At 43.7% G+C, this 24,015-nt stretch overlaps 1 protein-coding gene across 1 annotated transcript in view; it reads left to right on the top strand.

The window, feature by feature from the left end:
- Positions 1–24,015, top strand: part of NUGGC (nuclear GTPase, germinal center associated) — a 51,524-nt gene that overhangs the window by 10,630 nt on the left and 16,879 nt on the right. The window contains exons 3-12 of the mRNA XM_036282250.1: positions 887–991; positions 1,680–1,788; positions 2,603–2,825; positions 3,283–3,513; positions 6,210–6,419; positions 12,372–12,547; positions 14,021–14,039; positions 14,658–14,747; positions 18,792–18,897; positions 20,099–20,232. Coding sequence (XP_036138143.1) covers positions 887–991; positions 1,680–1,788; positions 2,603–2,825; positions 3,283–3,513; positions 6,210–6,419; positions 12,372–12,547; positions 14,021–14,039; positions 14,658–14,747; positions 18,792–18,897; positions 20,099–20,232 — 1,403 coding nt within the window. The remainder of the gene's footprint in view (positions 1–886; positions 992–1,679; positions 1,789–2,602; positions 2,826–3,282; positions 3,514–6,209; positions 6,420–12,371; positions 12,548–14,020; positions 14,040–14,657; positions 14,748–18,791; positions 18,898–20,098; positions 20,233–24,015) is intronic.

Genomic DNA, 24,015 nt, shown 5'->3' with positions numbered 1-24,015 from the left:
CTCGGGGTCATTTCCTAAGGCACAAGCCAGCCCCAGGAGTACACAGTGAGGACCATTTCCAACAACCTTGACTCCAAAGACCCACCTATTGACCCTTTCTATCTGCCGGGGGATGTTTGCTAAAACCAATCCAAAACATCGTTTTGGCGATACTTTTCCCCAAAGAGTGTGGACCGTGCCAGCCATTTACTTGATAACCAAGGGAAAGCACTAAAGGATTAGTCTCCACAGAAATACAACGATCTGCTTTGCGGTGATTTCTGTTCTTCTGTGTGTGTGAGGAAGCAGCTGTTAGTGACTGTCAGTGAGGAAGGGGAAAAGTCTCCAGATTTAATCTCTGAAGGGCACCCGATGGTTGAGCACCCCCCAAACCTGTATGACATGTATTTTTTGTCAGCCCTCTCATTTTGCAGATGAAGAAACTGAGGCTGAAGGAGAAATGATTTGCCCGGGTTAAGTGGCCCATTCTTTCCTCTGCATTCTGCTCCCACTCAATTTCTTCCCCTGTTTGAAAAGACCTCCCAGAGGCCTGTCTCCACTCCACACTTAGCCCTGCCTCGGCTTCTCTCTGGACTGTTGGCACTTGGTGAAGAATGTTGAGCCATTTTGGCTTCTCAGCGTTTCCAAACAGGAACTTTTCATTTCATTTCAACATCTCTGCGGAGGAGATATGTTGGACCCTGCGCTTTGGAACTCGATGCAAAGTCCTGGGACGTAGGAAGCAGACTGGAATGGCCCGACAGTGCCTGCTTCTGAAATGAGCTCGCAGGCATGCTGCGCTGGCCGGGGGCCTGTCGGGCTCTCTGGGTCTGTGTACTGATAGAGGTCAGGCAAGTGTACCATGGCCCAAGACCTGTAATTTTATATGACCTCTGTTTGCCTCTAGCTGATGATGACTTGTTTAAAGAACCGATGAAGAAAAGACGACGATCAGATAGAGACCAGCGGTTCCGAGCATTTCCCTCCGTAGAACAAAGTGCTCTTAAGGAATGTGAGTGTTATGAAACTGTTAAAATTGTTGTTTTTATTGTTTTTGTAAAAAAAAAAAGGTGGCCCTGTTCTTTTCCAAATGTGTTCAAATGCTCAGAGGAAGAGAAGGTTAAATTCAGGAGCAGAATGAAACGCCTTCCTATGATCCGGACCCAGCAAAGGAGGCCTTGTAGTCTCCGCGGAGATATAACTTGATGTTAATTTCTAAGAGTCTCTGGAGAAGAGGGTTATCATCAAAATAACCTATTCCTCATTAAAGCAAAGACTGAAAATGGTCAGGTTGGTGCTTTAGTGAGTATTTATATGATGCCCTTGTTTTTTGTTTTCTTTTAAAGTATAGTTGATATACAATATTATATTAGTTTCAGGTGACATATTTTTTTCTTTCCATGACCACAGGAGAGAAGAATCTAGAAGGCCTAAAGCCCGTGGCAAAGCCTATGCTGACTTATGTTTCAAGGAGTTTCAGAGCAGGCTGGCCCCTTGAGAGGCTGTCTGATCAGCTATTGCTCTCTCCCAGGAGCTAGTATCTCTAGTGTCAGATAACTTGCTATCTTGTTTAACTGGCTTTTCATTTCATTTCCTCTTTTCCCTCTCTTTCTGTAATACTGAGCAGATGCCACCTGTGCAGACCTAGGACCTGACCCCTGCCAGGTGCATCCCAGGTAATACATCTCTATTTATTCCAGATGAAAAACTGGAGTCAAGGACCAGAAGGGTTTTGAGCAACACTTACCAGAAACTTATTCAGTGTGTCTTCCTGGATGACAGCATCCCGAACGCACTCAAGTATCTCATGTGAGTCTGGGATTGACTACCATCAAGTCTTACTTTGATGTCTTTCCTGAGGTGATTGCAGGTGCTTCTCTCCAACAACAAAGGGAAATTTCTAATTAGAAACTAAGCAAGAAAGCTGAAAATTTCCATAGCCATCGTTTATATTACTGATAGTTTCTGCTCACTGAGCTGTCACTGTTGCTAGGTAATCTGATGGATACTTTATATACATCAATTGCATGTAAGTGTCCCAATACCCTTATAACGTAGAAGCTATTATTATCATCCCCTTTTACTGAAGTTGAGGCTCAGAGAGGCCAAGATATTGAGCAAAGTCACACTGTTGGTCAGTCCCTCAAAGGTCCCAGAATCCAACCCAAACCTCCTGACTCAAACCTGTGTCTTCAACTGCTGTGCTGAGCTGGCCCGAGAGACTTGAGTGGTACTAAGGCTGCCTCTCCTGCTCAGCAAGACTCTGTGTTGCTCCTAATAATAGTTTACCTCTGCATAAACTTTATGTCTAGGGTCAAGACCATGTAATTTCCATAGAACACAGAGATGCTTCACATCTATATAAACATTGTAGAGTTTGTGTAGAATTATCATTCTTTTTGAGTAGAATTACCAAGTATTTTTGCATAATTTCATTTAATCCCCATGACAATTCTGTGTAGTAAACCGGGATTAATATTCCTCTTTGGCCGGATAGAGAGCCGAGACAGAGAGATGTTGTCACTTGCTCGGGATTAGACCTCAGTTCCTTTGTGTTCTAATCTGATGTTCTTCTCATTATGCTTTGATGATCATGGTAATGTGCACTTAAAAATTGATCTAGAAACAGGCTTCTTGCTTTAATTGAAAAACCGTCATTGGACCCAATCTACATTGGATTATTTGGAAGCACTGGGGCTGGGAAGAGCTCCCTGATCAATGCCATCATCCAGCAAGCAATGTTTCTGCCAGTGTCTGGAGAAAGCATATGCACGTCATGTATAGTACAAGTGAGCTCAGGCTGCTCTGAGCAGTATGAGGCCAAAATCCATCTTCTCTCTGACCAGGTAGTGTCTCCTCCCTCTCTTCCCCCCTCCCTCCCTCCCTCCCTGCCTTGCCTTTTTCCTTCCCTTCCAGTTTTTCTCCCTACTCCTCTTTCTTTTCTTTCTTTCCCTCTCCCTCTCTCTTAGAGATTAACATTATATTCCTTGTAAATATAGCTCATACCTTTGTTGAATGAATGTGAAAGTTCAATAGAGCGAGATGGGGGTTCTAGCCTGGGTCCTGTCACCGTTCATTATGGGACTTTGGGGAAGGCCATTTCCCTCCTTGGGTCCCTGTATCCTCATCCACATAACAAGGGGGTTGGGTTAGATGATCCCTGGCTGGAAAGGATGGTTTTAGATTTCCAGAACATGCAGCCCCCCCCGCCCCCCTTCCTCCACAGGGAGAGTGGGCTCTTCCCTTTGTCAGTGTTTTTCGAATCTGTGTCATGAGGGGCTTGGCCCTGCTCTGCCTTGGCAGGAGTGGAAGGAGGAGCTGAAGAACTTGACTAAACTCCTGCACAGGACAGAGGAGCTGGGCCGAGAAGAGGCGGATGTGTGGGACGGGGATGATGCAGTGGAGGAAGCCATCTGGAAGCTCCAAATGTTCTATGGAAAAGGGGCGGAAAGGAAGAACTATGAGGAGTTACTAAGGGCAAAGCCCAAAGGAAAGATTCCCACCTCCAGGATCATCACCCTCAAGGCAGAAGAGGTAGCTTCCAGATACTTTTTCTTTATTTGTTATGAGTCTTAAGTATAACAATTGAATCCATTTAGGGGATTTGTTCAGGGTAGGGTGTTTTATATTGGAAATAAGGGGTTTTTTTTTGTTTGTTTTTGTTTTTGTTTCTCAAAGCTTTAATTCAACATCTGGCCTTTGCAGAGCCCAGAATAGTCAGGACATTGTTTTTTTCAGACTAGCCCTCTTTTTAAAGTTTATTGTTACTTCAAAATTTAAAATTATTAAAAACAATGTAACTGCTGGATTTCATGTCTCATCTAAGTAAGTGTCAGAAGTATCCATGACCAAATTATTTTTCATTATTTATGGCTGTCAAATGGGAACATTCTGTGTCTGAATGAGGGAGCTTTTGTGCACAGGAAGGACTATTTACACTTACTTGAGGATTAATTAAGGACGCTTTTGGCACAAATGATTAAGAAAACAAACCCAACTTATAATGGCCTAAACAAATAGGGACTTCCTCACTTTCTCACACAAGGAGTCTGGAGGCAGTTGGCTTCGTGGATTGGTTCAGTGACTCAACAATGTCAAGGTCAATATCTCTCTGGTTCCCTTGGCCTCCACCATGCTTGTTGCCTCATAGTCATAAAATTGCCACTGAAGTGCTATTCTTCACAGCTAGCTTCAGAGAAGGAAGAAATGGATTAAAAGGTGGCATCAACCACATCTCCCCTTCCATTGAAAAGTAAAAGCTTTCCAAGTCACACCTCCAACACACCTGTGTAGATTTCCTTGTTCAGAGCTGGTTCACGTAGCCTTTCCTGGCTGAAAGGTAGTCTGTCTGGACAGCGAGAAGCTGAGCTGTCACGATGGACTCAGACCAGTCTCAATCCACTACCTGCACAATCAATCAGGATTCTTTCAGCATGGGTGAAAGATGGGATGAATATTAGATATACGATTAATAGATTATACTGTACTTCTAATCAGTATTAATTTTATTAAATTAAACTTCAGTTTTAAGTTAAACTAAAATACTTGCAGAACAAATATTTAATTTATTAATGTTGTACCTTTAAAAGCCTAGTTTTTCTTGCCTCTTAAAAAGTTGTCATTATAATAGTGTTATTCTACTTTAAAAATCGGACTTCTTAAAATACAATAAGAATAATTACTTACACTTGTTCTAAAATTTAGTGTCCAATCATCTCCTAAGTTTAACATAGCAAATCCTCCTCAAATAGTTAACTTACATAATTAGTCAAATTTCCTTAGACATTTTATATTACAGTTAAAATGTAATATATTCAATTCTTTCAAAAAATTTAAATTTAAAAAATTAAAGCACACTTAGGAGTCAAATGAATGGAACCTTTTAAGATAGCTTCTGCTTATCTAGGAAATCAAACAAATGTAGTAGCCATTTCTTACATTTAAGTGGATGTTACTATTAAAAATAATTGCATTTTTAATATCTAAAACATAGACTGAGCATATCCAAAGAAACATAATGAGTATAAAAATGGTTACTTTATCTGGATACACAGCTTTCACCAAGGTATCAAAATAATATATATTTATTAACTACTCTGTATTTAGAAATACTCCTTACCAGTGTTACAAATTTAATCATAGAAACCGGGGGAACAGAAAGCCCATGTCGGTGAGTGAGAAGGCACAGTTTCAGAGTGTGGGTCAGGGACTCTAGACGGGCATGAGGCCATCTGAGTTTGCCTCCCAGAATGGTTTGCCCTGAGCCAGGTTATTGGATCAAGCCTTCTTCTTCTAGGAAGGGACTTTTCAAGCCCTTGCTTTTTGTTTTATGGAGCTCTTATTGTGTCTACCTTATTTTTTTTTTAAAATAAAATATCTTAAGGAACTTTTATCATCTCCTCTTTCACAGTTTCTTGTTATGTGAACAGAATGGATGATATCTGCCACCCCCTACCCAGACTGCAACAGCTCGCTAATTCAATCTCAACTCTCTTGAGAATTTACTTCCTTGTCTTTCTTCCAGGACCATTCTGTAGATGTTTACTAACAACGACCCTCATACATCCCGAATCTTCTGTCCCTTGAACTAGCCCAGTAGAAATATGCTGCCACCTACAGTTGCTGGCATGAATGTGTCCTTGTCCCAAGAAATGTTTAGGTAGGAACAACAGGCTGAAAAAAATCCTCCCCCACCCCCCACCATGAAAACATTCTGGAAATGCCTACATGTCAACGTGGTTTTTGTACTTGAAAGATAACTTTTAAAAACCATTTTAAAGATCATATTCAGATCAATTTTTGACTTGGAAATTATGATCACCTGATCACTATCAATTTTCTGTAGTCTGGGCTCTCTGGTAATTAAAATGTTCATATTAACCATGCCAGAAGGATTCTCTTTCCACATTTCAGAAAATTGCATACTAATGACCTGAATTTTAGAATTGAAATGGAATTTAGGAGATAAAAGCATTATCTGGCAAAGCTCTAACTTTGCTCAAGTCCCAATCTAACTGACTGGTTGCTTCACCTGTCAGTTGAGGAGTTTGAACTTCCCGGATTCTGGCTCTCAGCACATAGATAGGCCCTTGTTGATGAGCACGGGCCTCCTGGTGCCATAGCTGCTGCTTATCATTACTCAGCACCTTCAGTGAACCTGAATCACACCTCCTCCAGGCCGAAAAGGCTGGGAGAAGGTCTGCTGTGTGTGACTTTTCCTCCTTCCTCAGGCAGGAGAGCTTTCTGTCAAGCTGGACCCCTACATCCGGACTAAGAGGAGAGACAGGGATGGAGAATCAGGGGAGACACACATCTGGCCCTTGATCAAACATGTGGAAGTGATTCTTCCCAAGTCACAGCTGATTCCAGAAGGAGTTGTGCTGGTGGACATTCCAGGCACAGGTGACTTCAACAGCAAGAGGGATGAGATGTGGAAAAAGGTGATTCTCTTTGTTCCCTCTTTCTTCAACTCCTCCACCCTTTCTTTCGCAACCAAGAATTCTCTGCCTTCAGCTTAAGGGATTTTATGAATTCACGGGAGTCAAGTTCTTCCACTTGCTATGTTCCGAGCCTCAGGACAACAGCAGGAGATGGGTGGCCAGAGAAAACGGAGAGTTAGGAATCATGAGGTAGGCCTGGTAGCTGGAGCAGGAATGCGTGTAAAACAATGGTCAGCAGGAGAGTGGCCTAAGAACACACAGCAGAAACAAGGACGGAGTGGGAGAGGAGGGCTGAGAGTTGGGTACACAGCAGAGAAGCCGACAGCCAGGCACCAAAGAGCCAAGAGGCTGCCACTGTGCTTGGTTGTTAGGAACAGAGACTCAGGAAAGCAAACCCACGTGGCGTGCAGTCAATCAAAGGATGAGCAAAGAGTCCCCTGAGACCCAGACTCAGAGCCACCGCTCAGGATGGAAGAGCTATTTCCTACTCATCCTCTGCATGGTCTCTTGTGACTGTTTCTCTTTGTACATCTCTCTGCACACTCCTGCTTCTTGCTCAGATTTCTCTACTTAGCCATTGGGATCCACACTGTGGGAAACGACCACCCTAGCCCTGTCTTTATTATTTTTTATTAATTAATTTATTTTGGTTACAGGTGTTCCTCCTTCCCCTGCCCCAGACACCCTCCTCCCTCTACCACCCCCCTCCCTGCCCCAGGCATCGTTGTGTATGTCTGTTGGTTATTCATACATGCATATATGTTCTTTGGTTTAGCTCATTCCTCTTCCCCACCCCCCTCCTCTGAGGTCTGTCAGTCTGAACTGTACTCTTTTCTATGTCACTGAGCCTATTTTGTTCATCAGTTTTTGTTGTTGTTGTTGTTGTTCATTATATTCCACAGATAAGTGAGACCATGTGGTATTTATCTTTTTCTGATTGGCTTATTCCACTAAGCATAATACTCTCCAGGTCCCCCAATGTCATCTCAAAGGATAAGAGATCTTTCTTACAGCTACACCGTACTCCATTGTGTATATGTACCACAGCTTTTTTATCCATTTGTCTACTGATGGGCACTTGGGCTGTTTCCAGATCTTAGCTATTGTAAATAGTGCTGCTATGAACATAGGGGTACATATATTCTTCCTGATTGGTGTTTCAGGCTTCTTAGGGTATATTCCTAGAAGTGAGATCACTGTAGCCCTGTCTTTAAATGACATTATGTAGTCCATGTGCCCATGACTGACTATGTAGTCTCTGTGTTTTAGTTAAAATTCCCAAGAAGGAAAATGTGATTGATTACTGCCCAGTGAATAGATTAGCTCTCTCTGGATTAAATATCCAGGCTTATTGTAATCAGCTGTGGCTGATGGTGCTGGTTGAAATGAAAGTCCACCCGTTTAACCAAAATCTTCAGTTCCCAACAGAGGAACCTCCAGATGTGTCTACAGCCAGAGTTAAGCATTAATTTAATCTGCACCTAGAGGCTGTATTTTTTAGAATTTATCTCTTTGTTCATTTGCTTTTCATTCATCAGACACATATAATAGGTAAAATCTACTAAGCACTGAGGATGCAAAGATTATAGATAATAATCACAATAGCAGACATTTACTGAGCACTTACCTTGTGCCAGGTCCTATTCTCAGTGAAGTGAGTTGCCCATTATAACACTGGGGATTTTAACCTGGACAAGATGGCAGTGAATGAAAAGAGGCAGAGCATGACCTTTAATGTTAAGAAGCATGAGTGCACGCATGCGCATGTGTGTGTATGTGTGTAACGTTTATAAACATGCAGCGAAAGTGAGATCCTGCCTGCAGGAAGGACACATATCCAGTAGTTTCTGTGTTTACCACCACTTTTAACTACATACACCTTTGTATTGTTTGTATATTTTGTATGAACATGTATTACCTTTACTCTAAAAGGCTGAAAGCAAAATAAGACAATATTGAATGAGAAATAGAGTCTCGCCCAGCCAGTGTGGCTCAGTGGTCGAGCGTCGACCCATGCTCCAAGAGGTCACTGGTCCAATTCCCAGTCAGGGCACATGCCCAGGGTGTAGGCCAAATCCCCAGTGGGGGGCATGCAGGAGGTGACCAATCGATGTTCTCTCTCGTCGATGTTTCTGTCTCTTCCTCTCCCCCTAATATCACTAAAGAAAAAAAATTTTTTTAAAGAGAGAGAAGTAGAGCCTTCTCACAAAGGGCCCAGAGTCCAGCAGGACAGAGGAAACGAGCAGATGACTAAATTTGTGGCGGAAAGTGATGTAACAGAGGGACAGGTGCTGTGAGCACTCGGAAGTGGAAATTACCTCCAATAAAAACTCTTATTTCTTCAACAAACACCCACAGAGCATCTACTCAATTGCACAGTAGATTCTGGATGGACAGAGACAAAGCCCTTGTCCTTGGGAGTCTCCTAGTCCACTTTGGAGGCGGTGAGGATTCGGAGAGACTCCGAAGCTTCGCCTCCCCAGGCAGAGAGGGCAGCTGGAAACGGGCCCGCTGAGCTCTGGCCAGAGAGCCAGTGGGCTGAGGGAGCTGGCTGTTGGGGGAAGGAAGGGTCTTCCTGGGTGGCTGGAGGGAGGGAAGGGGGTGTGGGGGTGTAGAGAGAGGCCCAGAAGACAAGCCTGGAAATGGGGATGAGTTTTAATGCCACACTTCCTGGGGAAGCGCAAAGGCTAGGAGGGACTGAGACGTCTTGAGGAATGAAGGAGCTCAGGAACAGGGAGTGGGAACACGGGACACAGGACGGAGCTAGAAGGGGACTGGGAGGGAGGACCCCCATCACAGAGTCACGATTCGTGCAGCAGCTGCAGGCCTGTGGGCCAGGTGAGCTTTGTGACTGGTTTCCAGTCAAGATCAGGATGATAGGATCAGGATGACAGCTTCCGGATAATCAGCTTCTGCCCTCATTTTACAGAGGAAGACAGGAAGACTCTGAGAAGGGAAGTCATTTGCCCAAGACCACACAGCTACTGAGTGGCAGAATTTGAACCCGAGATCAGGCTCCTACCTTCCCAGCTGAGGCTTTATCGATCAGGATGTCCCCTAACTCGTCTTTAAGACGAAGGCAGTCCCTTCCTCCTGTCGGTCGGCTCAGGGCTGGCCAGGAGAGCCCTTGTTTCTGCAGGGTCTCAGCTCGTGGAGTGGAATTGCCAGCCTTGGCTCGTTCCAGGCCAGGCCCAGGGAGCGACGGCCTAGGGGAGGCTGCCAACCTCTCTCACTGGATGGAGCCATGGTTGCCGCCGGTTCAGATACACTGGGCAGCTTATCAAAGGCCACTCAGAATAGAGGAGCCAGCAGATCTGGCTCAGAACACCCGCTCTGAGGAGGTCAGGCTGAAGTGAAGGGATGGTTCCCAGCGTGCTCTGCTTGGCCCTGGCTCTCCTGCATTCTTGTGGTTTTTCGATCTCCTCTCACAAGTTACTAAAGACTTCCTTCTTTCCAGGGAGAACAGAGCCAACACCCCTGCCCCATCTCTCCGGCTGCCAGTTTGGCCTTCCCTAAACTAAAACAATTATGAATCCAGACCTCCCTGTTCTGCCACCTAGAAGTCCTGAGACTTTAGGCATGTCACCTGACCTCTTGGAGGCCCATTCTCAACTTGAGGAGAGAGGGAGATGGGGGGGGCAGGGGTGCCATCCCACCCACTCCTAAGTCCAGTCACTCTTGTCTTATGGACAAGCTTTTTGGTGTTTTCTTCAACTTGAACTTTCCTGGCAGTTAGGGGCATTGTGGAGGGTATGAAATTCAATCACTGCCACCTTTATGATTGCCATCCTCTTCTCATGTTAATAAACATTTATTAAGCACCTGTAGTTTACCAGGACCATGGGGAATGCTGTTGACCTTTAATAAAGAGACAGCCAGATATTTTTCCAGCAAAATGGGTTGATTCAGGAACATTAAAGAATTGCATTTCAAGGTATTCCGTCTAATGGTGAACAGTGCAGAAGTCCAGAGAAACAGGAGATGAATGCTCTTTTATGGACTTGGAAGGGGCTGTTGTTAGCAAAGAGTCCATGGGAGGAAACAGAAAGCTCAAAGTATAGTGACTTTCCATTAGCTGAGTTATGGCAGCCTCCCATTGGCTGGGCTGTTACTGGGCAAAAAGGAATCTTTTCTTCCTCCTGCAAAGGTAGTAAAATGGTGTGACTTCCTGTTAGAGATGCAGGGTATGTCATTTCCTGTTGAGGTCAGTAGTGTGTGTTGAGTGACATGTGTGTAAGAATTCTCTCTTCTACCCTCTGGACTCCACTTTAAATGCATTTTTGTTATTTTGTTATTAATTTTCACAATACAAAGGTGAACGAAGGACTTGCCTTGAAGAGCTTGCAGCCTGACATCCTAGGATCTTCCACAACCTGCCTGAAGATCCTGAAGCTTCCCAAAGTTGATTATAATTTGGGGAGTGGGAGGGAGCAACTCTTTTATTTTTTTCTGTCTAGATGTGTGTTCATCCACACAGGATGGAGCTTCAGACCTACGAGTGGGTGTCCTTATGCTGGTCCTTTGCCTCTCAGGGCCTATTATCTTCTCTACAAAAGAGTAAAGTTTGTCTGACTCTAGAGATTGATGATTTTAAAACAATGATCCACGAAACCAAGAGATTCATGGACAGAGGGTGGGGGGCTCTAAGCAGGTTGGGGCTCCAAACCCTCCACCCCCAGTTGGAATCCTTCATAAGATTTTATTTGGAAAAGGCTCCACTGCTTTAAAAAACACCAAGTTTGAAACCCACTATTCTAGATCAAGTTTTATCAGCCTCGACACTTTTGCCGTTTTGGGCTCAAAATTCTCTGTTGTGGGGACTGATCTGGGCATTGGTAGGATGTTTAGCAGCGTTCCTGGCCTCTAGCCTCCCCCACATCAGTCATAACAATTAAAAATGTCTCCAGACATCACCAAATGATCCTGAGAGTATAAAACCAGTACAGAACCACTGGTATAAAGCTAAATTGATTTCATTAGCAGGTCACAAACTTGTCACACCTTCATGTGCAAAGAACTGTTCTGAGGAACCACAAATAAACTTCGTTCTTGAGTTGGACCAGCTTTTCATTGATAGGGAGAGATAAGACAGGTGAAACAATACAGTAAGAGAAATGTCACAAGGCAACATGTGATTACTTTTACATCAAAATTGCTTATTTCAGAAAGCAATATTTGTGCTGTCAATCAAAAGTTTTAATTTCATGTTCATTGACGTTTGCCACTTGAATCGTATGGTTCCCGGCCCCTGCTGCCACATGATGGCAGTGTGCTGAATATGCAGCGACAGTCAAAAGTCAAAATGATGCCCTGTGATGATAGTTTTGGGGTACATTCATGGCCAGAACTCGTCTTGGAAAAATAATAATTTCCCCAAGAGGACAACTATGGCAAAGCAAGCTAGTGAAGAATCTGGTACTTGAGGTCCGACTTCTTGATTTGGTTGATCACTAATGCTACAAATAACTAGGAAGCTTCCACCATGGCTGCACACTTGAGGTGGGGTGGATTCCAAGCTGAATGGTGCAGCCTCTTTCCATCAGGCACCTCACAGTCTGGATGGGAGGGTGCAGAGAGCCAGCTCTGCACAACTCTGTCTGAGAAATACTGTGGCAGAGAAGTCCAGGTACTGTAGGATACAGAGGAGAGGTGGCCAACCCATCCTTAGGGAGCCCTTAGCAGAGTCTCAAAGGGCAAGTAGAGGTCAAGCAGATGTTGTGGCAAGTGCAAAGGCCCTGCGGGATGATTAGAGCAAGTTACATCTGAGAAACTGAAGGAAGCTCAGTGTGGCTGGAGCATAGAGAGTGTGGTGGGAGTTGTGAGAGGTGGGATAGAGAGAGAGAGAGAGACGGGGCAGAGCATGGAGGACATAAATGGTATATTAAGGAATCATGAGCCCTACAACTGAGACACCATTTATGTCGCTAACCATATTGTGGTCTTGCTCCACAGACCATCGATAAATGCTCCGTGATCTGGGTGATCAGTGACATTGAAAGAGTTTCTGGAGGGAGAGCCCATGAAGACCTTCTGAATGAGAGCATCCGAGCCTGCCAACGGGGTTTCTGCAAGGATGTTGCCCTGGTGGTCACCAAGACTGACAAGCTCCATTTGCAGGAATATCTAAGGTACCACGTTGGGCTTGCAGGGATGTGGGGCTTTCCTCCGTGGCTCCTGACTACAGAACAACTTCCGGATGCGGTAGGCACTGTGCGTGTTGGGACTGTTGGGGAGGAAAGAGGAGTCTTGGCGACTTCCTGGAACTGCAGGACCCTGAAGTGGACTGGCTCAGGAATCTGAACCATGTGGCCCCTCTTCCAGAGTAGCTGCAGAACACCCAATGGGTTATTCTCTACATAGCTCCAGGGGTGCCGCTCACGTGGATGCGAGGCAAGCAGCTCCTCCTGGAGCTGTTCGGTGTGATGGTCCTGCCAGACATGGTAAATGGAGATGCTCCCACAGCTAGTAGGCACTTTCTAGAATATTCTCTGGCACAGTGCAGCCTTGAAGTGTCAGACTGTGTTTTCAGATTTGTCTACTTCTGAGAGTTTAGACCTGTTTGGAACAAAGTTCTCGAAGTTTTAGAACTTTGGCCGAAAGTAAAAGCATTCTTACAGAGTTATATTCTAACAACACGAAAAAGGAAACAATGAAAGATAAACATTTTAGAGCTTAATAGATATTAATTTATGTTGATTTCCATGTAGATCTCTGCATCCCAGCCCCCAACAAGGAGGACTATTCCATCTTCCACACTGGGGTACTTTGAAAGTGAAAGGGGGTGTCACTAACCATTACAAAGGGTCAGCAGGTATAAGGCAGGTATAAACTGGGCTGTGCTGGGCACACGGCTTATGGCCAAGGGATATCGCATTGCTGATGCTTCTCTGCTCTAACAAGAGCTTCTTTAACGGTCACTGCTTCCATCACCCCACCCCACCCACTGAAAGGTAAATCTGGGGTCTCCGGGAATTTACTAAGCAGAGAACGTTTCCTCAGGGAAGACATAGGTTAAGGCTTCTCCCCTTAGCTTCTTGTTCTCATGGTCTAGGTTGGAATTTCAGCTTTACTTTTTTAATTTAATTTCAGCTTTAAGATTCCATCCACTTCAACCCCTGACACAGAATAATATCTAAAGCTTTCCTTTTCCAATGCCAACTCTAAAACTAAACCTAAGGCGATCGAATTTGTTAAATGTTTATTGAACACAGTGGTGGGGACTGCCATATTGCTTTGTCACTATGGTCACTGTCGTAAAAGAGGGTTAACGTTCAGAGGAGCGGGACAAGCAAAGTGTTATGGGAACCCAGAGAGAGAGGGAGGAGGGAGAAGAAAGGGGGGATGAGAGAGAGGGAGGGAGAGAGAGGGAAAGGACTGTATTTTGTCTAGGTCAGGGGGTGAGGTCACAGAAAATGCCACTGATGATAAAACATTGAGAAATAAAGACATTTTTTCCAATGGACACTGGAGGTAGGGCAGAAGAAAGAGCTTATGTAAAGGCTCAAAGTCACGACAGTATCTGCGGCTTTCAGGGAAGGTCAAAAGACCCCGTGACACACAATGAGTTAAGTAATTGTTGCAATTTTCTAATTTCATTTCAGGGAAAGAAAAGTGGGAAATGTAAGTATGGACTAGTTATTTTTATCTCTAATCTTTAAAGCCCTACTAACATATCATTGATATTGCGCCCCCCCCCCCCCCAGCACATGTTTAATGTAAACATCTTGATGAGTTTGGACTGCATGGACTAGTTATTTATTTATTTATTTTTAAATATTTTATTCTTTATTGATTTCAGAGAGAGAGGAAGGAGGAGAGAGAGAGAGAGAGAGAGAGAGAGAAACATCCATGAGAGAGAAGATCAATTGGCCGCCTCCTGCAGGCCCACAACCTGGGCATGTGCCTTGACCAGGAATCAAACCGGCGACCTCTTGGTGCATGGGTCGATGCTCAACCACTGAGCCACACTGGCCAGGCCGGACTAGTTATTTTTAAATAATACTTTTAATGTTTAATATTATATAATTAATCATTATAATTACATATTACCTAATAATTAAAATTAATAATTTTATAAATAAAATAATTATTACATTATTATATAAAATTGATCATTTGAATACATGCACATTTGTCTGGGCCAAATGAAGACCTGTCAATAACATGTGCATCTTACCCTTCACCACTCTTGATAATTGTGTACTCTTTGCCATGCTTTTATTTTCCTTCACAATCTAGCAAGCTATTCAAAGTCAGCGAGAGGCTGTTTTAGAAAGAAATGAAATGATAAAACTACAAAGAAATAGAATTCTCAAGGAAAAACTAAAGGTGAGTTAACAGACTTCTCTGTGTATTTGTCTGCTTTTTAACCACTCAGATTTTGAGAAACAAATGTCTGTTTGGTCTTGGGTAGTAGAAAAGATGAAAGTTTTGGAGTAGACGATTTGGACTTAGTCCTATTGATTAATAACTTTGTGACCTTAGGCAAATTACTGTTCTTCTCTGAGCCTCCATTTTTTTTTTTTCATTTATAAAATGGGAAATAACAATATCTACCTCCTATGCTTGTTGGAAGAATTGAATAAGCAAATGGTCTGCTGAGCCCTGGCCGGGTTGGCTTAGTGTAACCACTAAGGGGGTAGTGTAATCACTAAGGGGGTTGTGTTGGCCTGCAGTCCAGAGAGACCCAGGTTCGGTTCCTGCTAAGGGCATGTACCTCGGTTGCAGTTGTGCGGGTGGCAACCACTCGATGTGTCCCTTTCACGTCGATGTTTCTCTCTCTCTCTCCCCCTCCCACTCTATTGGAACAAAAAATTGAAAAATGTCCTCGGGTGAGGATAAAAAAAAAAAAAGTTCTGCTGAGAAATATGTGCAGGTAAAATTAAAGATCACCGTAGTTTGGGTGAGTTTGGCTGGAGTAATGCATAGTGTGATGTGGAAATACAGAAGGAGAATACGCAAATCACATCGGCAGGCTGGGCAGTGGTGTTGGGTAGAGGTTCAGGGAAACACTCAGCCTCTTGAGCAGAATTCTTTTAAAAAATATTTTTTCTTTATTGATTTTAGAGAGATAGGAAGGGGGAGGAGAGAGAGATAGAAACATCGATGAGAGAGACCATCAACTGGCCGCCTCTTGCACACACACACCCCCGTCCCTCCCGGGGATAGATGCCACAACCTGGGCATGTGCCCTGATTGAGAATCGAACTGGTGACCTCCTGGTGCATTGGTCGATGCTCTTGAGCAGAATTAAAAAAACCAGTATCTTTAGTAAGATGAAGAAGTAGGAGAAAGAGCATTTGAGATGAAGAAAGAACATGATTGAAAAAACCATGTTTTTTAAGCAAAGGGTACTTGCAGGGAGATAAAGTCTGAGCTGTATTTTTCAAGCTTGAGTAGTTGTTTCGTGGGACTCTTAGTGTTTTCTTAAATTATTTTTATTGTCTGTCACTGAAATAAGTACAAACATAAAACTCCCTACTTTCATAGTCTTATACAACTATAAAACCAATTTTCAGATAAACTGTAAACAAAACAACCTATGTGGTATATTGGAGTTAGTATAATGTGATCGATGATATGGTTTTGCTGAAACTAAATCTTCAGTGCTGGGTTTAATAGTAAAAACATCTGGCTTTAGGTCCATTTTGATATTTAATTGCTTTCTGTATTTCAACTTCAATTACATCCATGCAGAAAATGTCTGAAGTACGATGTGGAATTGAAAATTTCAAAGCATTTGTTTCTAATTCAGAATAATCAGACCGCATACGTAAGCCAATGTCTTCTACTAAGCAATTCTTGAATGCTGGTTTTGATGAGACAATAACTCAGTAAAGCTGTTCTTATTCTCTTTAATCATTTTTGTGGCATTAACAATATGTATTTTATGAATACCTAATTATATTGTTTCTGGAAATAGAAACATAAAATGCTTCAATACACAATTCACAGCTCCATTTATTGCTCATCAGTGTGGCAAATTGGTGTGTATGCACGATAGGGTGTAGGCAACAATACATCAGCCTGTAGGGCGACTATGGTTCTGACTATCACAGTACAGGTTCGCTTGAGGTCTTCACACCTATACTTCTGATGGCTAGGTGATACCGTAATTCTCCAAACACTTTATTTCAGTTTGAATTATTGTGAAATCTTTACCTGTACTGCATGCTTTCATTTGGAGCAAATTTAATTTTAATTATAGAAAATATGAGGAAGAGGTAGACTGTAAAGTAACCATTCATATAGATGGCCATGCTTATTTTTTAATTATAAAAAATTAAAATTAAGAAAAAGTATTGTAAGAAAAATTACAGACCCCGGAGAGTACATTTATAGATCTCAGTTTGGAAATACAGTTGCTCTTGAACATGTGGGAGGGGGTACTGACCTCCTGTGGAGTCAAATAATAGGCATAAAACTATAGTTGACCCTTTGCATACACAGATTCCTAAAGAGAGGAGATGACCCTTGAAAGATGTGGGTTTGAATTGAGGTCAACTGAAAAAAAAAATCCACGTATAACTGGACTTGCACAGTTCAAATCTATGTTCTTGAAGTTTCAACTTTACTATACATTTTAGAAAGACTGTTCTCTCAGTAGTATGGAGAATGGAAGGTTGAGGGGAGGATTGAGTGAAGATTGGATGTAGACACCATTTGTGAGGGTTAGTTAAGAGTCTGAACTAGGCAGTCAATATAGGAATAGAGTAGAGAAGATACATTCAAGAGATATTAGGGAGGTCAGAGTCACAGGTCTGGATGACTATAAGAGACAGCTGGTTATTATATAGCATGTTACCTTTGCTTTAGTACACCTGTAAAAAAAAACCCTATATTTCTCCTGTGTGTGTCTCTCCTTTACTCTCACACAACTACTACTCAAGTGTGTGGGGCTCCTGGAAGGCTACCTGCATGTCTAGTTCAACCTTGACTACGTGGGCTTCCAACATTTCCAGAGATGTGGACTCTCCCCTCTGCCAGGGCCCTACTTACTCAGCTCTTTTATATCTTTGCATCAAAAGGATTGACAATGCTCCACTGTTTTCTGCCACCCTGAAATAACCATGCATTCACACACTCTTTTTAAAAAAAATATTTTTCCTTTATTGATTTTAGAGAGAGAGGAAGGGAGAGGGAGAGAGAGGTAGAAACATTGACGAGAGAGAACATTGACTGGCCCCCTCCTGCATGGCCCCCTCTGGGGATCTGGCCCACAACCTGGGCATGTGCCCTGACTGGGAATTGAACCGGTGACCTCTTGGTGCATGGGTCGATGCTCAACCACTGAGCCACACCAGCCAGGCATTCACACATTCTTTATGTTTTTTCTCTTTTAAGTGAGATGAGTGAAAGATTATGGAACAATATTTATGCATAATTGTAGTATGACTTCTCTGTGATGTTTTACTAATCAGAAAAAATTATTCTCACCTGATTCTTAATTTCTTGATGTTTAAAGCCATCATTTGCTTAAACATTTTCATATTTAAATGTGTATGATTAATCACTAACCAACCAGTTCAGAAACTTGCACTTTTATAGAACCTCTTCCCAGTGTTGTATTGTGTTTGCTGATAAATGTTTAACAATCAACTCTATTAAAAAAAACAGGCCTGGTTTGTAGCACTTGCTGATTCCCATTGTGTAAATACTCCCACTGTTGCCCTTTTTTTTTTTTTTTAATCCTCACCCGAGGACATTTTTCCATTTTTTTGTTCAGATAGAGTGGGAGGGAGAGAGAGAGAGAAACATCGACGTGAAAGGGACACATCAAGTGGCTGCCACCCCCACGACCAACCAGGGCCGGGGACAAACTGCAATCGAGGCACATGCCATTAGCGGGAACCGAACTTGAGTCTCTCTGGACCACAGGCCGATGCTTTAACCGCTGAGCCAAACTGGCCAGGGCCCACTATTGCCCATTGTAACCTACCAGTGTGATGTCACTGAAGGCAGAGTTGGGAAGAGCTGCATCCAGTTGCCTCCCAGAGCTGGTACAAGCTGCCTCTAACACATCGCTGCCTTTTCCAGGGTTGTGGCTCTTTTTCCAAAAAGGATCCTGGTACTTTCCCCGCTCTGAACATCCAAGTCTGCTTTTGAACTCTTTTCCCTATCATTTCCATTTAGAATGATCATTTTAACCCCCAAGACAATAGTTTCTGTGCAGCAATTTCTGAACAACTTCCCAGCTTGTGAGGTGTGGACACATGGGAACGTCTGACATACAGAATAGTGTCTGTTCTTTGTGGGGCTCTCGTAGAACCGAAAGCGAGGGAGCTGGAGTTCGCGGCAGGCTCTCCTCGGCCGGGCGTGTGCCCTGTGCCGTGGTGGAGTTATGCCGCCCTTTCTGTGCCTCTCTCACTTCAGAGAAAACTGCCGGCCGACTCCAAGGTTCTGGAAGCCTCACATCTGGTGTACACGGTCAGCGCCCAGGAGTACTGGCAGCAGGCTCTCCTCACCGAAGAGGAAACTGGTAATTGAAAGAACTCTCAGTCACTGAAATTCTCAAGGTTAAGCTTGGCACTGAATTTCCTGCCCTAGACCGTCCTGGGCCATGCTCCCAGCTTGCCGCACTTTCTGTACCTGTTAGAACACGGTGAGGTTTGTTTGTTTTCCTCTGCATTGTGGTGATGCCTGAGACCACAATTCCTCCCTCCTCCAGATCTTACCACAAGTCGGTAACGGTCAGTCATCGGGTTAGTATTTGGCTTGAGATTCTTCACACGCCCAGCTATTGGCATTATAAAAATTGCCAGAGTATCTATTGTGTGCTTAGTCTGTGTGTGGGGCTGGGAGTAGAAAACATGGCCCCTTTCTTCATACAACTTAAAATCTAGGCGAGGAGCTATCACTAAGCCATGTACAAAACTCAAAGTAAAAACAAGGCTTAGTTCAGTAGTGCTGTTAGCACAATAAAAGTCCAGAGAACCTGGAGAATGTGTGACTGGACTTTTCAGTGAAGACCAGTGAGCAGATCTGAGCTTGCCTTCGACCTGAGATTACAATGCATTTCACAAGACACGGGTGAGCCAAGGCGCAGAGGCGTGAAATGTTCCCAGAAATGGGGGACCTGCTTGAACAAGGATGTAAAAGAAATAATCAGCATGGCACATGCATAGAATCGTATAGGGAAACTTCCACTTAAAGGAATAAGGGAGAAAATACAAGAGTGACATCTGTTATCTTCTGACTAACAAAGGGCTAGGGCCAAGGTAAGTTTCTAATCTGGAATCCCACCCATCAGAGGGTCTTATCCCTTTTTACAGCAAGTATAAACTATTTTGATATTAAGGTCGTTCGATATAGATAGAAACATCTAGGGGGACTGAAGGGCTGAGACTCTAGAATGTGAGCATTTTTGGCTTCATTATCCAGGTAAGTACTCATCCAGAGGCAAGTACCAATTTTTTAAAACCAGCTTGCACTTTTCTACATAGATTGTTCCATACCGCTACAAAACCTAACAGTCACCATTGCCAGTTTACCATTCATTATTGTTGGTCCTAGACTCAGGAAGAAGGTCCTCAGAAAGGCTGGTTTAGTGGGCACCCTGCCCACATAGGACCTCAGTGGTAGTCCATGCAGACTGCCATCCAGACCTGTTCCTTCTGATGGATTCTGTTTATCATGAACTCTGGTCTTATAAAATTGTTTGTGCTGCCTGTGAATCCCAGAAATCCCCAAGTTACGAGAACATATCAGGAAAAGGCTCTTGGACAAGAAGAGGAGGATGGTGACCAAGTACGTTACTGAAGCCTTTGGCCTGTTGCTCCTCACAGACAGTTTCAACTGCACGGAACACCTGCCGGTATGGATGCCACTCGGACTGCCTCCCCTGCCTCCCCCGAGCCGAACATTCCTCTTCCCCAAGTTAGGGGTTATAGTTTTTTTTCTTTTCATATCAAAAGAAGATACTAAGCTCAGAGGATCTAAATAGGACAAAAAGATAATTAGAGGGTTAAAATTGTAACATTTGAGTAATAAAGAAAGAAAGAATGTTTATCCAGGACAAAAGGACTGAGGAAAATGTACACATGGTCAGTGCTTACTTTTCCCTCCTCTTAGACTTGCCTAAGATGAAATGTATTAGCGGTGGCAGGAGCGATGGGTTTACTTCTGGCGGATACAGACAGTTCTAGGTTATCCTGCAGAGACCTGCGTGTGCACACAGTCCCAAAGGTTTGCCTCTGCCTGTGGACTCCCTCATGCCCTGTGCTGTCAGAATCTCAAGCCCAGAGCAGCAAATGTGCGAGAGGAAGGAAAGAAGGAGGGACTTTCAGCAAAGAGTTTAGATATTTACCTTTGCAGTTAGAAGGCAGGCCTTCTGAATGACCAGTTAAAATTACTTTTCTCATAGTAATGGGCAAATTTATCTCTTTAATAGATGTGTGTGTTTTTTTGTTTTGTTTTGTTTTGTTTTGTTTTTACCCTAAAATAAGAGGGAGAAGCTGCAAAAGTAGAGGCTTAAGAGAGTTTGGGAGAAAAATCTATTTCTGGAATCAGTTACCAATTGCATTTCTTCTTTATGGGGGACTGACTTCTTAAGAGAGTATCCTATACAGGTGACCCCTGAAAGCACAGGGTTGAATTGCATGTCTACTTATACATGAATTTTTTTCAATAAATACATACAGTACTGTAAGTGTATTTTCCTTAATTTGTTTTATTAATAACATTTTCTTTTCTCTAGCTCACTTTATTGTGAGTCTACAGTACTGAATACATATAATATATAAAATATGTGTCAATTGACTGGGTATGTTCTCAGTAGACTTTGGGTCAGCAGTAGGCCATTAGTAGTTTAGTAGAGTCAAAAGTTGGATGTGGATTTTCTACTGCACAGGAGTCAGCTCTCCTAACTCCTGTACTGTTCAAGGGTCAACTGTATAAAGAACAAATTCTGACCCACAGCCTGCAACCTGTTTAGGAAACCAACCCTATCAACTGTGAATAGCTCAGGAAGCCAGCATGCTGTAAGTCAGAATTGCAGGAAGTCAGACTGCTATCTCTAGTAACAATCCAAGAAACTAAACAATAACTTCTGTAACAATCGGCCCCAAATGGCCAGACCTTAGTTAATAACTGACAGCTTCCCTAATCTTTTTTTTTTAATCCTCACTCGAGGACATTTTTCCATTTTTTGTTCAGATAGAGTGGGAGGGAGAGAGAGAGAGAAACATCGACGTGAAGGGACACATCGAGTGGCTGCCACCCGCACCACCCAACCAGGCCGGGGACAAACTGCAACTGAGGTACATGCCCTTAGCGGGAACCGAACCCAGGTCTCTCTGGACCGCAGGCCGACGCTCTAAACGCTGAGCCAAACCGGCCAGGGCGGATTATACAAAATACAAAAATATTCCCTAATCTTGATCCGTGCAACTGACTTACGACCAACCAGAGAAAGCCAAATATGCACTCTGCTGCAACACAGATGACCCCGGCTTCTAGTTAGCTCACCCACACGCCTGCAGCCTCCGGTCAGGGCAAACCGGAAGCCTTCCCACCGCCTGCTTTGAGTCCGCCAAATGCGAGTGACGGGGGCTGACGGCCTGGCTCTAGCAACCTCTGATCAAGAGGCTTTGCGTGTCCTCCTTTGGTAGGTGTTTATTTCCACATTTGCTTTCACCATCAGATTTATACAAGTTGCCTGACTTACTGATATGCAGAGTAGGAAAGGGGCAGAGAGAGTGGACCAGTAGGGCTGGATGGGAGTTCAAGGTCCCGAGAATGTGGGAACGTCAGCCTGGGACGGCCCTGGGAAGTGGCAAGAAGGGACAGATCATAGAGACCTAACTTCAGTGTGAAAAGTAAGCAATGCCAAGTGTAGAGGGTGTACACAGTTTTGGTCAAATACCCACATTTAAAAAATTCTGTATACAAATGAACTAGAGCACAAGATTCACTGTCATTTTAAAAAGTAGTATTTTTTAAAGCTTTGTTTTGGTCTAGTTCTGTGAGGTGGAAAAAAAAAAGACCCTCCTGGAATCTGAGATTTGTCTAATTTGACTTTTGTCCTCTAAAATACTGGGGAAGGGTTTAACCTTCTAACTTCCCGAAAACGTTCTTTGGGGTGAGAGTTGCTTCTCTGCCCAGCAAAAGATTGCTTTTGGAAGTGCTGATGGAAAACCAATCAGATGTGGTGCTGTGTGTGGTTGGTTTATTTTACAAACACAAGGACGAGGCATTTTGCAATCAGGCTTGGAGTGCCGGCCCCACGGGCTCTTCTCTGGGGAGCGGAGGTACAGCCCGTGGAGGGGCGCAGCCCCGTCCTTGCAGCCAGACTCCAGGCCACAGAAAACACAGCGGAGGGGGCGGGTTGGCACTTCTTTGATAACCTTTTAGAGGGAGTTGCCAGCAGCTTTCTTCAAAATTCTTTGGCCTCAGATATTGGTCTCAGCCTTAATTTTTGATGGAAAATTGGAAGGCAAGCGTTTTGTCAGTTCCTTTGCATCCTGAAAAATATCAAACCTAAAAATGTTCGCGACTGATCAGTTTTTGAGATTGTACCTCAAAACAAAACAATCAGAGTTGGGATAGTTAGTGATTTTAAATGAGCAGGGCTCTAGTTGTTATTTTTTAAGAATCAGTGGGAAGTTAATTATGACATCTCAATGATGAGCCCTGCATTTATTCAAAGTAGGTGCCAGCTCTTCCCCTTTTTACTGTCCTTTTCTTTCCAGCCCTTCCCTTTCTTATCATTTTTTTTGGGGGGGGGGAGGGTGTTCCAATGTGGATTTGGTGAGAGGGAGACTTTGTGAGAATCCTGCCCATAGATTTTCTTTTTGCAACTTCGCTCTCATTTCATTTTGATCACCCGCCACAAATTCGAAAGAATCTAGAGGATACGATGGAAAAAAAAAAAAAAGTATGGCTTATAGAATTCTTACCAGTGAAACTATGAAAACCCTCACGGCATGCCGAAAGCTAAATAGTCCCCTTAAACTCTGGACTCCTCAATCTAAGACTCACAGAGTGTGTGTGTGTGTGTGTGTGGGGGGGGGGGTGAGGCTGTTTTCAGGATCATTCAGCCCCATTCACTTCCTTCAAAGGTGGTGCGATCAGGATCCAGAGAAGTTAAATCACCTGTTAAGTTCACACCTCAATTCCAGAGCTATTTCTGTCATCAAATTTGGAATAGAATTTATAAACCTACATTATCGACATTTCTCCATGCCACTCATTCAGTCCATACATGTTCATGGACCGCACTCTCTGTGCCACGCCTTGGAATAAACACACATGAACAACACGGTCTGTCCCTTCAGCAAGTCCCTAGTTCGGGGGAGGGGACAGGGCCCGAGAGAGACACCGCCCGGCAGGAGGGGTGCCGTGCCGCAGGGGTGTACCAGACGCTGCGGGAACGTGGGACAGAGAGCCCCAACTCCGCCTGGGGTCGCCAGGGAAGACATCACGTGGGAAGTGACTGTTGAGCTTTGTCTGGAAGGATGAGAAGCTGGGAACAGCAGGTGTAAAGGCACAAGGTCACGAAAGGAGTGGCACGTTTTTGAGGAATGATAGTAAGTTCAGGGGCAGCTACAGGGGAGGCCCTTTCAGGCAAACAGAGCCGGTGGTGCTGGAGAAGTAGTCT

This window comes from Molossus molossus, unplaced genomic scaffold, assembly GCF_014108415.1.
Source record: "Molossus molossus isolate mMolMol1 unplaced genomic scaffold, mMolMol1.p scaffold_m16_p_4, whole genome shotgun sequence".
Classification (NCBI taxonomy): Eukaryota; Metazoa; Chordata; class Mammalia; order Chiroptera; family Molossidae; genus Molossus; species Molossus molossus.
The sequence above is the reverse complement of the archived record's forward strand: the minus strand, read 5'-3'. Positions and strand labels throughout refer to the sequence as shown.